General features: G+C 34.9%; 3 protein-coding genes across 4 annotated transcripts; 2 read left to right on the top strand and 1 right to left on the bottom strand.

The window, feature by feature from the left end:
• Positions 1 to 3,394: 3,394 nt before the first annotated feature.
• On the top strand, positions 3,395 to 6,769 carry LOC103577357 (protein escargot). The gene is made up of 3 exons (XM_008557960.3): positions 3,395 to 3,895; positions 4,179 to 4,958; positions 5,125 to 6,769. Exons 1-3 carry the CDS (start codon positions 3,826 to 3,828, stop codon positions 5,799 to 5,801), a joined length of 1,527 nt encoding a protein of 508 aa, XP_008556182.1. The 5' UTR covers positions 3,395 to 3,825; the 3' UTR covers positions 5,802 to 6,769.
• Positions 6,770 to 6,895: 126 nt separating this feature from the next.
• Positions 6,896 to 10,222, bottom strand: LOC103577355 (retinoid-inducible serine carboxypeptidase). 2 transcript variants are annotated; one of them, XM_008557958.3, is made up of 7 exons: positions 9,899 to 10,222; positions 8,956 to 9,070; positions 8,390 to 8,883; positions 8,176 to 8,286; positions 7,631 to 8,018; positions 7,331 to 7,563; positions 6,896 to 7,256 (listed from the first exon to the last, which is right to left on the bottom strand). In XM_008557958.3, the coding sequence occupies exons 2-7, from the start codon at positions 9,002 to 9,004 to the stop codon at positions 7,191 to 7,193; spliced, it is 1,341 nt and encodes a 446-aa protein (XP_008556180.1). In that variant the 5' UTR covers positions 9,005 to 9,070; positions 9,899 to 10,222; the 3' UTR covers positions 6,896 to 7,190. The 2 variants fall into 2 exon arrangements, with proteins under 2 accessions (XP_008556180.1, XP_053595800.1); XM_053739825.1 differs by having other exon boundaries at positions 9,933 to 10,222.
• A 13-nt stretch (positions 10,223 to 10,235) lies between these two features.
• LOC103577380 (collagen alpha-1(I) chain) lies at positions 10,236 to 16,301 on the top strand. Its single transcript, XM_008557988.3, has 6 exons — positions 10,236 to 10,448; positions 10,925 to 11,023; positions 11,660 to 11,800; positions 11,872 to 12,250; positions 12,538 to 15,915; positions 15,974 to 16,301. The coding sequence occupies exons 1-6, from the start codon at positions 10,386 to 10,388 to the stop codon at positions 16,216 to 16,218; spliced, it is 4,305 nt and encodes a 1,434-aa protein (XP_008556210.3). The 5' UTR covers positions 10,236 to 10,385; the 3' UTR covers positions 16,219 to 16,301.
• The last annotated feature ends 50 nt before the right edge of the window (positions 16,302 to 16,351 follow it).

Below are 16,351 nucleotides of genomic sequence, written 5' to 3'. Positions count from 1 at the left end.
GGTAGAACTCTGGGTTTTTAAATAAAATGGTTCATTTTTAAAATTAAATATTTTAAATTTTATAATTTACCGGAAACTCTTCAGTGTTTCAACAGATATTTGAAACGTCCCCTAACACGTTTACACTTTTAAATTTAAATTAAGGGTCGTTCCAGTTCATTTTTGACGTCTATTTTTTTTACCTAAATATTTGAGGTCATTGAATCACTGGATAATTTAAATATCTTTTAAACAGATTAATAGAGTAATAATATAAATACTGAGAATTTATTTAGCAAGTGGAGATGATTTAATATATAAGGTTGGGAACCCATGGTAAAACACGCAAACGTCTGAAAATTTAAATGGCAGTCAGCCAAAATGGTTTTACTCACAATCATTATCTTGTAAGCGAAGACTAATAAATTAAATAATTATCATTATAAACACTTTTTTTTTTCAGTCATTTAAATTATTGAGAAGAAAGTTCAAATAGTTATGGCTGAGTATGAAAAATTGAAAATATTTAAAACCAAATAATGGCGAAAAGTTGCGGATGACCCTGAAGGAGTTTCGGATTGCGTGAGGTCGTCGTTCTTGATGTCTACGCTACGTCTTGATGACCATAGAGTAGACGGGAGGTGGTTCAGTAAGAGAATGCGACAGCTGCACCAGCCACCGGTACTCAAAATAGCCCTGACAACCCCATGCCGAGTCCAACGATTCCTCTCCACTTCTCCATATATACTCATACATATTTATTTCTATATAATATACATACATTTGTCGCGACGAAAAATTCTCTGCCTTCATCTTTCAATCCTTACTTTTCTCCCTCATCGATCCTTTAAATAACTCATGACTTTTTCCCCTTTAACACAAACTCCAAAGGACCAAAACACTCAAACTCAAGCTTATTTAATATTTTTATACACAGGAAGAAAATTGACGGCTGAAAGATTGAAGGCGAGGATGTGGAAAAAAAGGCGGAGATGTTAATTATTGTAAAATAGTACCAGGCGTTTCCGGATATTAACGTTACTAGATACATACATTTATAAACAACCCTTGAGAAAAAATTGCTTTCCCTTTTTGTGCCCACGTGCATGACACGAGACCAAGATTATCAATAACAATAGTGTTTTATTTTCTTCATTGAAAGAAAACTTCGGATACTCAGATGTTATTTATTTGTTTTGGAGCAAGAATCAAGTGGAATTTAACAATTAAATTTTATTTAAAGCTCATTGAAGAGACAGCAGTGCAATAAATTTATTGAGAAACTCGATTTAATTTCGCACAATTTAAAATGGCAAATTTAAACCCGGGTGCAACTCAGGTCAGCAGGAAGCTAAAAGTCTTGAGATTTATCTCATTCATTTAAGTTCAAGTAAATTTATATAAAATAACTTACAAAGAAGTATTCTATTCATATAATATATATGTTGTCGGGAGTTGATAAAATTATTATTTAAATTTTTGGCAATATTTGTAAATTACTTACGTCAAACAAATTGTTAAAAGCAACGCGAACTATTTATTTTTAACCACGATCTACGTCGATGCGACCACGACAACTACGACAGTGGTATGACACCTGTTGTAATCTTTTAATTCATTTTTTACTTCCGTCGCTCGATAAATTAACATAAATAATTGTGCTGGCAAATAAATAAAAATTAATGATTTTAATGTTTCAGAAAAAATTAAGTGGAAAGTTTTTGCATATGGACGGTGATAAATCTGGAGGTTGAAAGCTCAACAAAGAGCACAAGTATTATAAATATGTGTATTTATTTATGAATAAATTTTTCTAGAGCTTACTCTTGGAGTCTCGAACAATCTAAAATGCTTGAAACTTACACAGGCCGATGTAGTTACGAGTATAGGATAAGTAAGCACAGGTTGGTGCGCTGGGTGGTTCTGTTGGCGAAATGCCAACCAACCGCCGAATTTAGAACCGCGGATGCTGACTAACTCGCGTGGCATTCATTCAATCGTTTGCCTCGACTCTTCAACTTGTATCTGTCCTTCGGCGCTATCTGTTTAAACTTAAGTCTTATGCTCAAAGCTTTTATCTCCGGAATTTAAATCTTTTGAAAATTCCAGTACTGAAGCTCTTTCTCTTTACGCATGAATTTAAAAGTCAATTAAATGTTGTTTTATATGAAAATGTATTTTTTTTATATCTTTTTTTCAGTTCTTTAAAGTGAGATTAAGGAGACTTTTACATACTTTACGATCTCGCGCGTGCCGACAATCTTACAGCGGCGCAAAGGGCGAGGAAGGAACTGCACTGGGGTTGTAAAAATAGATGCTTTATACTCGGTGTGCCTTGTATTGCTTACTGGAATAATTGATGGTAAAAAATTAACTCTCACTTTACTTGTAAACCTGTATATCTATAGTATCAAAAGCGGTGGATTAAATGGGACATTTTTTTATTACAGGAAACTATTAAATTTTTTTTTTTTTTTCATTTTTTTGTATTCGGATTGATTTGTTTATTTTATATATATTTTATTGGTTACATTTTAATGAGCTTTTGATTTAAAGTGTCATTAAAATTTTAAATTCAATTTTTTTTTTGACAGATTATTTAAAAATTTTTATTTTTTCGGTTTTTAAAAATATTAAATTTTTATTTAAAATTCAACACACACTAACGTGTCCATCATTATTAATAATAAACTTTTCATAACAGTAATAAATAATTTAAAAAATCTATTTCGTAATAAAGTTTGTGGAAATATAAAATTTTTAAAATCTCTACAATTTATTTAAAAAAAAAAAAATAATAATTTACTGTTTATAATTTTTCAGTCTAGACTTTAAAATATTTCTTAGCTGTTATATTTTTATAAAAAAAAATTTCTTTAAATTAAAATAAAATATTATTCTGATGCAATTTTTTAAACAATAAAGTTTTATTGAAAAGGATTGAATACGTGATTTAATATATTGAAAATCATCAATAAAGTCAGATTATCAATCAATAATAAATATGAAACGACAACTGCTAAAAGGGGTCTTGTTGAATATCAACCGATCCAGCTGTCCTTTGTGTCAACCGAGTAGTTATGTACCAGCAATAAGAGAAGATATTTGCGAGGGTGGCCAATGGCACATGCCCTCACCACATCTATATATATATACATATATTAAAAGAAGAGAAATAGTTAGATGTACACAGAGAATGTCAGCCACCACGAAGATTCTAAGAGAAGACATCGGCCCCGTGGTAGGATCGAGTGGTAGCATAGCGCCAAACATTAAAGATATAACACGTATGAACGCATGTACCAACTCGTGTTCGTGTATATAAACTATAAAAGCTAGAGAAGAGTAAGAAAGGGAAAGAGAGAGAAAGAGAAGAAGACTAGCAAGAGAAGAAGAAGTGTAAGAATAAAAGCATGTGGACATAAGAGAGGATAAAAGCATGTGAGTAAAGAGAGGGTCGCAAGGGGGACTCTGGCACATGCTTTGATGCTTCTGTACTCTACTCTCAAGTCTCAAAACTCCCAAGGCGCGTGGTAGCAGCTGAAGAAAAGTGGGGTGCGGGCACAAGGGAGTTCTGGCTCCTATATGTAGCCCCGAATCTCTGCCGGGCCAACTATTACGTCCCAAACCCGCGAGTCGACTGTATCCATCATCGTCATCAATGTGCTCAAGACAATTTTAACCAACTTAACAATTATCTTGATAATTATTTTTTTTTTAATCATCATCAAGTGATTTTATATTATTTGTTATTTTATTTGTGATGGACTAAGTGTCAAGTGGAGTGTCATTGTTTATTTGCAATTTTAATTATCGTAGATAAAAAAAACAAAAGAAGAAAACAAAATGCCGAGGGCTTTTCTTATTACTCATAGACGTTACAATGGCACTGAAGGATTCGAAGACGTTGCAAGAGGTAATTACCGGGTATTTTTATTTTTAATTTTATTACTTTGTGCTGAATGATTTAATGTCGGGTGATGACGATTAACTACGCAAAGAGCTACGGAATGCGTAAATTCAAATTGACATACGTGTATTATGTTCTATTTTTATTCTTTACAAAAACAGAACGGCCATTGCGTATTATGACGAGCGCGAAATTTAAATTTTTAGTTTCTTGTTTTTTTTTTTTGTATTTTTAAAATTAAAATTTTATTTTTATTTGAAATGCTGATGATTAAAATTTTTTTTTGTAGATTATAGTCCAGAAAGAGGTGTAAGAATACCAGAGTACAATTCAAATCAACCAACATCAGACGGAGTAAGTGATTGTGGAAGTGAAACATCATCGGAATGTCCTGAAGAATTGTATAATTTAACAAAACTTGCAGAAGTGAGTCTTGCTGCTGCAGCAGGGACATTAATTCACCCAAACAATGTCATTTATAATCGTTCATTGTCACCACGTTGGACACCAGGTGTCGAAGATCTCCATGTTTACCGTTCATCACCTCCAGAATCACTAAATCATCATCTTCATCATCACAACCTCAGTCATAATCGACCTGTTGAAGAGGAGCTGAGCTTACGGGAGAGAACGAGATTATTTTTTGAAAGAATTGAAACAGAGCGGGAAATTTTGCAAGACAATAATCGCCTATCACATTTGGATGAATCAAAAACTCGTCAGTTATCGTCGCCAATAAATCAATCACTGTCGCCGATCAATGTACCAGTGAGAAGAATTTCTTTGGGGCACTCGGATACGTCGAAGACGGACGATAATGAAGATCATGAGTGCCCGGATTGCGGTAAAAAATATTCAACATCATCAAATTTAGCCCGACATCGACAGACTCATCGGTCACTTGGTGATAAAAAAGCACGACGTTGTCCGCACTGCGATAAAGTCTACGTCAGTATGCCGGCGTTTAGTATGCACGTAAGGACACATAATCAAGGATGTAAATGTCACTATTGTGGAAAATGTTTTTCACGTCCGTGGCTGCTTCAAGGACACATCAGAACTCACACAGGTAAATTTAATTGATTAATTTATTCAAATTCTAGTATGTCAAGCTATTTAATTATTTAACATTAAGACATTTTAAATATTTGATATCACGGCAAGTTTTTGGCGGCTGTATAAAATTAAATAGAGATATTAAAAAGTACAGAGATTAATAAAATGATTTATTTTAGGTGAGAAACCCTTCAAATGTACCATCTGTAATAAAGCATTTGCTGACAAATCAAATCTCCGTGCCCACGTGCAGACTCACTCAAACACGAAGCCACACATCTGTGGTAGATGCGGCAAAGCATTCGCTCTCAAGTCTTATCTCTACAAACACGAAGAGTCATCTTGTATGAGAGCTCATCATCGAACTTCATCAGACAAAAAAGATAATACTAATAAATCATTAGCACCAACATCACCATCACCTTCACCATTATCATCATCATCTTCAATATCACCGATCTCTCCATCATCATCCTCATCATCTTCTTCATCTACATCACCAACAACAAGACTCATACCACCAGCTATCACTTCATCACCAACAAGTGTTATTGTCCCTCGTCCAGGATTTGTACGAGAATCTGCAGCACCTGTTTTATCAACGATAATACAACACACGAAATCAAGTCAACCACCAGCTGTCTCTTCAGCTTCACCTAAAATCAACGACAGCAAACCAAGTGATAGCGAATACTTGTCAAGAATGGTAATTAGGACGTCAGTTATCTCACCGAATCCTGAACATGTTCCTGGTCGTCATCCGTCTAAAAAAGGACCGTTTGATTTTTCTGATCCCTCACGACCTTCCGCCTTCTCGCGGCCGACGGGAATGACTTTAAATCTTGCGATCGCTTAGTAAATAATTAATTAATTTGGTAGGAATGTATGTGTGCATGAATGATTCAAATAATTGATCTAATATATTCCATGTACGTAGAGATTTTTTTTTAATTATCACAGTAAAGACATAAATATCTTCTCTACGTTACAAATTCCACGCAACTTCCTAATTAGGGACCATATAGAAAATATTTAAAATAAAAGATGAAATATTGTTTCATAAAATGATTGTATATCTGAGTAATTTGTTTAAATTATTAAGGGTTTAAATTTATATGAATGTAATTCGTTATATTGTGTGCTCCTTGTTATATAATTGTACTTAGTGTGTGCTCTTCGAGGCAGCTGACAATACGAATTAATATTGAATATTATATTTATTTATCTGCGAAGATAATAAATAAATATTTCTCGAGTGTTCAACTAGTCGAAATCATTTCGCAGCAACGAATTTATCTCTCGCAACATATTTTATATATATTGTTTTTAATAATAGTATATATGTATGACATATCATCGGTCGTCTGTGAGAAGATTTATAACGAACGCACGAAATGATATGGTATAGAGTTTATTTTATTAATAATTCATACAGAAAAAAAAAGGATTTTTTGCTTCAAGAAATTTTTGTCATTTTTAATTGGACAGAAATTTTCTTAGGGGTAGAAAAAATTTCTTGACGCAAAAAATCTTTTTTTCTGTGCATAATAATAAGAAACAACATTGAATTTTTTTTCAATAAATAAATTTAATGGTTTTTTTTTTATTAATACTTAATAAAAAAATTATTTTATATAATCGTGTCTATCCTAGTCTGGGTTTTAATAATAAGGACACATTGTAAATAGCATTCCTATGTTATATAAATATATTTTATTTTTAGGTCATTATTATATAGTACAATATTTTTTGTGTACATAAAAAACAAATATTACCTTAGTGATAATTAGTTTTAATGTTTTGTTCGTAGATTTATAAAACAAAGTGCCTAAGCTATGTGGAAAAAAAAATTACATATATATGTATATATATATATGAAATATTTCATAATTTTTTCTACAAGTCATAAACAATCTTGTCAATTATAATAAAATAAAAATTTTATAAAAATATAATTAAATGTTTTTATTTACTGGTAAATTAATGTCAAATGTATACAATAGGTTCGAAATAATTTTCAAAATTATAAATGGTGAGTTTTTCAATTATTACATGAAAAAAAATGAACTATATAAATTGAGAAATGAAAAGTAATATAATGTTAAAGTGATAAGTAAATACTATCATCGTAATTAGTAATTCTTTCATTTACAATCAAAAGCAGGAGTATTTCCGTGCTCGTCACTAGATCGCGTCCAGTCGTTTGGGATGTCTAGTCTATTTTAAAAATGATAAAAAAAATTAATTAATTTGATATAGATGTCAAGTCTTGCAGGATTGCTTTCATAGCATAAAGATTATCCATAGGTGCCTAAAAAAAAAAAAACAAAAAAAAAAAAACAAATTTATAATTATCATGTTTTAAAATAAATATTTTTGATTTACCAAATGTCCGGCTCTGCTGACCCAATAAAACTTCAAATTATTGTGCTCTTTAACAAATCCTTCAATAATATTGTCGACAACCAAAGGGACTCTTTTAGTATTTCTCCATGTTTCTGCACCTGCCCAACAAAGTTTTCCCATCCAAGTAAATGTACCCGTGCTCGGAACAACGGGGTCCAATTGGCCGTTGAATACAATAACTTTTAAATTTGTTTCATTTAAAAGCCGCTCAACTAAAATTTTAAAAAATAAACAAATATACTGATTACCAACTCAAAAAATAGTCTGAAAGAAACTTGCCTGTATGAGTTGCTGGCTTGAGGAAGTCAGTGGCTAGATAAAAAAAAACGTATGGTGAAAGAGGAACCCATAGAAGATCAGTGGAAATATTCAATGACACTTTGACATCATTATTCATTAAGCTTGCTAAGTTTTTCGATAGTTCATTAAAATCTGGAAAATGATTCATAGGGTTCCGATACTCAGAAATGTAATTGTAATGAGAGCTGTTAATTAATGTTTTTCTTCTCATTATATTGTTTAAATCGCCAATACTTAGTAAAGAACTATCGCTACCAAAACTTGCAAATTTTTCGAAAGCTCTAATCCATCTTTGTTTATCTATGAGACTTTCAACTTCTTCAGTATTTAGTTGTAACTCTTGATAATCAAGTGGATCTAGCATACCCTGTTAAAAATTTTTTGTTATATATATGTACATATATACATATGTAAGAGAACTTGGGACAAAATGAGACGCCATTTTAAAGTAAAAAATGGCGTCTCATATTGCTCATATATATATGGTTAAAGTATAAAAATAAGTCAAAAAAAAAATTCTTTACTATATTGAGTAGATATACTCCAGAAAAATATATTGAATCAATCGGTGAAATCCATGGACTTCCTAAAGCAATTCCTTGGAGATTACTTATTATGTCGCTATTTTCTTGGGCCTGTAATCGAGTAATAAACAAAAAAAGAAATGAGTAATTCTAATTATTTATTAAATTAATATTCTAAATAATTATTTAAAAAGTCTGAAATATTAAAAATTACTTTGTACCAGATGAGAGCAAATTCGACGGCTATTTTTCCACCATATGACTCTCCTAAGACGTAAGTAGAAACATTTTTAAACCCAGGGATTGTGTCTAAAAATTTACTGATGCATTTCATGAGATCATTAGCTGTCTCTGTATTGTTTCTATCATACAGTGAATCATTTTCTACATAACTAAATCCAGTTCCAACTGGACTGTCAATAAACAAGATGTTGTAATCATTAACCCACGTGTGATTTCGTTTTTGGAGATTGATATTTAATGGTCCGAATTCCATAAAGTTCCCGTAGCCACTGGATGGTGATCCTGGACCTCCTTGCAACCAGATCAGCAATGGTTTATTGAAGACATTAAAATCTGGTGATTTTATTTGGGGAGTCACGTAATAAAGCCACCAAAACATATGAGCGCCTTGTCGAACTTGGATGTGTCCCCAGTCTTGTTCTCCAGGACCAAATCCTTTTTTTCCATCTACTTCAGTAACTTGGGCTAACAGTAAATATTTAAATTGAATAATTATAATATTATTTATCACTTAATTAATAATAATTATTTATTTACCTTGAAAATAAATAATTTTTAATAAAATTATCATCAAAGTCCAAGACATGTTTTTATAACTGATCCTTATGTTATATAAATACTGATATATTTATATCATTAATATATTTACCTTCTGTAATATTTTATGAGATTAAATTATTAGTTAATTAATTAATTATCGGATGAATAAATTGCTACACTAATTATTCCAACTAATTAGAGATTTGAAATTAAAAAATATTTACAAATAATGATTTTTAAATAATTAATCGTAATGTGGAATTTTTTTACAAAAATATAAAAATTTCCGGACGTTCAAACGTCAACAATTGTTTACAAATTTCAGTAAATAAATGAATAATTATCAATTAATATTAAGGCCAGCTTTTCACTGCGAGATTTAGTTAAACCAAAAATTAATCGCTGTTTTTATATAGGTAATATATAGATATATATTTAAATATATTATCTCAGATTCCAAAACTGGTCCTCAAAAAATTTTTTTTAAATATTACCGTCAAATTTTTAAATCAAAAAAATAAATTCATGATAAATATTAAATATACGCTATCGATATTCATCAATAAAAATCAGAATACAAAAATATGTCATCAAAAGTATTTGCTTCGCTCAGTGTACTTTATATTTTCAACAATTGATAACTTTTAAAACTATAAACTAATTGAATTTCGAAAACTTCATTGCAATTAACAATAAATAAATAAATCAATCATTAAAAATAATAAGTATTTTATTTATTCAAATTGAGATCGAATATTTTAAAATTAAAATTTAATATCCATATGAATGACTAGTAGTCAACTCCTTTCATAAGATCCAATATTATATTTCCTCTAACAACTAGCCCGCTGTCTTCAGTTAATGAATTGGAATAAATAATTAGGGCATCGAGTAATAAAAAAAAAATTAAATCAATGACTTTATTGGTCAATAAACTTACCCAAATAATTACAAATTTTTTTTCAAATTCTCACCTATTTTTTTCAAATATTTAAATTATATCTAAACACAAAATTTAAACTTAGCTATGACTATTTTACAATAATGCCGTCAATAAAATGATCTCAGTGAAGACTGAAGACGTAGAACCTGAATATTAAATACAAACATCTATATATACATATATTTATATATTTATTAGTGGAGTTAAGAAGGAGTGATGCGTTGCTACGTCTTATTCATACATCTATGAATTTTTTTTATTTTATCTTCTTCTATTTCTTATAACTCGATAGCTTATTAGATTATGCTTATTTTATAATTCTTTCGACATCAAGTCGAGCACTTTATTTTATAGGATGAGAGAGGGTATCCAGTAGGGTAGGGATTAACACCTCTAAGCAACGAGTAGCCAGCTCAAGAAACGCAGTCGACATCGACGAGTGTCAAGAAGACGATCATCATCACATCATCACCATCATATCATCATGCTGCTTGCTAAGCTAACTTTCATACTTTTTATATCACATTCAACTTCTGGGTGGTATCATGTAAGTCATTTAATATTTCATTAATTATTACTATCATTTTTAAAAACATATTTATTTCTTCTTTGAAAAATTTAATAAATTAATAAAAATTATTTAAATAATTTTTATTACTTTGTCCTTCATAAAGCAAATTTTTTAAAACTATTTTAAATATTTGCAGTAGCGCTAAAATAAATTTGATGACTCTAATGTTTATACGAGTGTTTAAATTTCAGTAACTGCTTGTACTGTGAGATATATATATATATATATATATATATATATATAAATATATGTATTTATTCAGTATGTAATGTGATATATTTATACGATATGGTGTTAAATTTAAATAGAGAAAGATTTGGAGGGTCAAAGTTTGTGAGATAAAACTACAAACTAAGACCCGCATTTACTGTCCCCATTCATTAATTTAACGATAATGATAATGATTATTTTTATTCTCATCTATTTATTTTTTCATTTTTTTATATTTATAGGAAAAAACGAGGTTTGATCGTTCGATAGATTCAAATGATGATTTACAGAGCTTAGATTATCATCATAATACACCTGCAATATTCGTTGATTATACTATGGTAATATTTACTTTTTTTTTTTTTTAAATGATTTATAGTTAAGGAGGGTCTGTGGTAATTTTTGTCCAAGCTTTTCACTTAAACAAAACCTCTAAACGCAAAATTAGGAACGAGGCTCGAAGTTTTATTCTGTAATCTAACGATCTACGATTTCATTTTTTAAAAATGTTCATTTTTTGAAAGAAAAACGTCGACAGTTTTTCCATTCACTGCGCAAGTGCAACAGGGATGGTACCGCTCGTTCACATAAGTGTGACAGAGAAAAAGTTCAGACTCTTTTTAATTAAGAAAAAGTTAAAGGGTTAATTGAACAAAAGACAATGAAGTTACGTTTTGCCGAGGTATAGATTTAAAAAAAATTTACTTAGTTATCAATTGAGAGTTAAACGAAATTTGGAAAATAAATTTCAGTAAAATCTTGATGTCAATATTCTCATTTGAATTTTCGAATTTCCTAGGGTCAAAATTTATTTTCAAAATTTTGTTTAACTCCTAATTGACAAGAACTGTAAGTAATTTTTTTAAAAATCTACATCCCGGCAGTTAAAAGTCTTTGAATATTTTTAAAAATTGTCGGGTATTTTTTGAGAATGTCCTTAATTGTAATTGTAATTATAATTAAATTTATTATTTCAGCGTTATGTGGCTTATAAAAGTACTGAGGACAACGTTTGCTATTTGGAAAAGATGAGAGATGACAATTGGAAGTCAATATTGGCGGGAAAAATCCGTCCAAAAATACTTTATCCTTCTTTGCTGACATTGACTATTGTTGAGGTATGAAATTTAATTATTTAAATAATTAATTTAATTGGATTGTCGATGTGATGGTTATTAATTTTTTTCAGGCTTGGAAATTAGCTGGCGGCAGGGTAGTAAATTTTTGCGAGGGAAGTTCAATAAAACTTCTGCAAGAAGTTCAGCCAGCGCCGCAGGACGCGGAGGATCCATTTTTAAATGAAATTCCGCGTGATGAAAATGATATCTTTCAGAAACGCGTGACAGATGTGGTGCTGACACCGCTTTTGGATCGGGCTAAGAGGGAAATTATGCTGGAGAACCGTGAAAAAATAAATGAAAAAGAACGTGTGAGAACTCGGAGACAAACTTATCCGGGAAAATTTCGCGGTCAAACTCAGTCTCAGTATTTGAATTTTGAAAAAGATGGGGAAAAAGGAGGGAAAGCTGAAGCTGAAGCTACTAAAGAGTCTTCTAGGGCTCTCGTTAGTGAGTGATTACGTGGATCGACAAGTTCATTAAGAATTCAAAATTTAATTTTATGAAATTTATCAAAATTAATAAAAAAAAAAAAAATTGTTCTATTAAATTATAAAGTAGTGAAAAAATAAAGGAAAAAAAAATGTAATTTTTCTTTTGGAATAAAAATGAATACTAATAAAATTGGTTTGAAATCATTGTTATCAATTGGCATTTAATAGATTGTACTAACAGGTATTTTTTTTATAGAGGTGGAAGGTGGAAAAGTGGTGAAGAGGTTGATTGAATTGTTTCAGGTGGCAGCAATGGAATGGGACAAGCACAGAGTATGTCTGCAGGTGGTCTTGGGTGTGAAGACTGCCCGGGTTATCAGAAATTTCCTTCTGAAGTACCAGCAGGGTATGTAAGATTACCGGGAGGTGCTATAGTACCGGGAACACCGGGAGCTGGTGTCCCTGGAAGTTATCCAGGTATAGGTGGTCCGGGAACGCCGGGAACGTATCCAGGGGGTGTGATACCACCAGGTGGAACTCAAACATATCCAGGGGGTGTCATACCACCGGGTGGAGGTCAAACGATACCAGGAGCGTATCCAGGGGGAGTGATACCACCGGGTGGAGGTCAGACATTTCCGGGAACATATCCAGGGGGAGTGATACCACCGGGTGGAGGTCAAACGATACCAGGAACGTATCCAGGGGGAGTGATACCACCCGGTGGAGGTCAAACGATACCAGGAACGTATCCAGGGGGAGTGATACCACCCGGTGGAGGTCAAACATATCCAGGAGGTGTCGTACCACCAGGTGGAGGTCAAACGATACCAGGAACGTATCCAGGGGGAGTGATACCACCCGGTGGAGGTCAAACATATCCAGGCACTACTATTCCTGGAGTTGGACAACCAGGAACTTATCCAGGTGGCAATGTTCCGGGAATTGGACAACCAGGAACTTATCCAGGTGGCAATATTCCGGGAGTTGGACAACCAGGAACTTATCCAGGTGGCAATATTCCGGGAGTCGGACAACCAGGTACATATCCGGGTAGCAATATTCCAGGAACTGGACAACCAGGAACTTATCCAGGTGGCAATGTTCCGGGAGTTGGACAACCAGGAACTTATCCAGGTGGCAGTGTTCCGGGAGTCGGACAACCAGGCACATATCCAGGTAGCAATATTCCAGGAACTGGACAACCAGGAACTTATCCAGGTGGCAATATTCCGGGAGTCGGACAACCAGGAACTTATCCAGGTGGCAATATTCCGGGAGTCGGACAACCAGGCACATATCCAGGTAGCAATATTCCGGGAGTCGGACAACCAGGCACATATCCAGGTAGCAATATTCCAGGAACTTACCCAGGTGGTAGTATTCCCGGAGTTAGACAACCAGGCACATATCCAGGTAGCAATATTCCAGGAACTGGACAACCAGGAACTTATCCAGGTGGCAATATTCCAGGAACTGGACAACCAGGAACTTACCCAGGTGGTAGTGTCCCAGGAATCGGGCAACCAGGCACATATCCAGGTAGCAATATTCCAGGAACTGGACAACCAGGAACTTACCCAGGTGGTAGTATTCCCGGAGTTGGACAACCAGGCACATATCCAGGTGGCAATATTCCAGGAACTGGACAACCAGGCACATATCCAGGTGGCAATATTCCAGGAACTGGACAACCAGGAACTTACCCAGGTGGTAGTGTCCCAGGAATCGGGCAACCAGGAACTTATCCAGGTGGCAATATTCCAGGAACTGGACAACCAGGAACCTACCCAGGTGGCAGTGTTCCGGGAGTTGGACAACCGGGCACATATCCAGGTAGCAATGTTCCGGGAGTTGGACAACCAGGAACATATCCAGGTGGAAGTGTTCCAGGAATCGGGCAACCAGGTACATATCCGGGTAGCAATATTCCGGGAGTTGGACAACCAGGAACTTACCCAGGTGGTAGTATTCCGGGAGTTGGACAACCAATACCTGGAACACCTGGTTTTTACCCAGGTGCGGTTAGTCCACCAGGCGGAACTTACCCAGGTGGAGTTAGCTCTCCTGGTGGCACATACCCAGGTGGCGTTTACCAACCGGGAGTGAACCCACCAGGTGGGTATCCAGGTATATCACCACCAGGTGGAGCTGTTTCAATACCAGGATCTTATCCAGGAATTTTGCCACCAGGCACACCCGGAACTTACCCTGGAACGGTCATCCCAGGTACTCCCGGTTCTTATCCAGGTACTTACCCAGGCTATCCGACTCCCGGCGGCGGAATTTATCCAGGAGGAGTGGCGCCACCAGGTGGCACTTTCTTCCCAGGTGCTACTTACCCCGGCGGCATTCAATATCCTCCCGGTGCTGTATCACCCGCAGCAGATGACGCAGATTCTCACGCTTCAAGTTCAGTTAAGCAAACTGACTCCGGTACTCAAGCAAGTGCTTCAGCGGATGGCAAATATGGAACAGGCACAGCTCAGTCTCAAGTCAGTGGTGTCTACACAGGCTCTGGTTCATTCTCCGCACAAGCGGGAATCAACGATGGCAACAAAGGCGCACAAACCCAAGTATCCGGTGGCAAAGAAGGCGCGATGAGCAACGCCCAAGGCTTTGGAGGACACGGTAAAAGTCAAACTCAAGTTCAATTAGATTCCGAAACCGGAGCGACGACAACAGGATCCCAGAGCAGCGGATTCAATCACGACACCAGTTCACAGGTCCAGGCTAGTATAAAAGGTGGAATGGCCGATGCACAAGCCAACGGAGAAGGCAGCACTTCTTCACAGGCACAAATTGGGTTTCAACCATACATGGGCTCCGCTGAACTGGACAAAAGTCAATCAAAACCCTTCAAAGGTGGAGGTACAGCTTCAGCTCAAAGTGGAACTTACCAGGGACAGTCTCAGTCACAAATTGAGGGCTCGTTTCAATATGGAATCACTTACACCGGCGCCGCTCAAGCTGGTTCTGGATCTGGTGCTGCTGCATCAAGGAAACCCTTCAACTTCACCAACTCAGACCCTAAACTCTTCAAAACCTTTGAAAAATTCGAACCACTTAAAATTACAAATGACCATAAAGAGGAACCACCTTCTCCAGCTGAACTTGACACAACAATAACTGGAACCCAAACTCTAAAAACTGCCTCAAGTACTCGCAAAACTGTCTTCAATCGAGCACCAAGTAGACAAGAGCCGTCAGAAAAACCTCAAGACTCCAATTTTGAAGCTGGAGCCGTCGAGTACGAGGCCGATGACGACAGCGAGTATGAGGATGAAGACTACAGTGCTCCCGTACCAGGAAGAATGGGGGAAGCAAAGCTAAGAAACGCTGATTCCCGTCAAATTCAGTCCACAAATCTGGGGTTAGCTGGCAAGCATGACGTCCACGTCAAACAAGACTCGTCGAGACCCAAAGAAGGTGACGTTCTCCAACCAGGAGACTCGTTACCAGGCTACAAAGTTCCCGCAGGTCTCAGAGCTAGAGTAACTTCTGTCTCCGGAGAGCGAACACAAGCTCAAGGGAATGGGAAATCTCAAGCCCAGACTGTCATCTTGGCTCCTAATCCAGACCGTTCTCAAATCGGGAAGTTCGTTCCTCCTGACACCAGGTCTCTGAAGCCTGGACACGCTCCCAATTCCATTCATACTTCGAACCCTAGAAAACATATGAGTAAGTAGAAAAATAATGTATTTAAACAAAATATATCTGACGTTATGTTCACTTTCAGATTCCGGAAACACGCGCTCGATGACAGCAGCTCCAGTTAAATCAAATTACTACACAGTAACCAACAGCGTGGCCGGCAAAATGGGCGATCCACGACAAAAGTATGAGCACCGCTACTACACGAAGAGTTCAACATGCGGTTACTTTACCTTCTCATGCAATATCGTCCATGGTTCCAATGGCAGAACCAAAATCTGTAAGCCGAAGATGCCGACATATCCCGATGGTACCCCGATGAAATGCTAGTTCTATTTAATTATTTATATTTTTATATCAACATATCTAACGCTACATTATTTATGACAATTATATATATCGTTTTATATAAATTATTTTATCTATTCATCTTTATATTACATGATAAAAAATAAAATACCTC

This window comes from Microplitis demolitor, chromosome 6 (genome assembly GCF_026212275.2).
Source record: "Microplitis demolitor isolate Queensland-Clemson2020A chromosome 6, iyMicDemo2.1a, whole genome shotgun sequence".
Taxonomy (NCBI): Eukaryota; Metazoa; Arthropoda; class Insecta; order Hymenoptera; family Braconidae; genus Microplitis; species Microplitis demolitor.
This window is presented reverse-complemented; position numbering and strand designations above follow the sequence as displayed.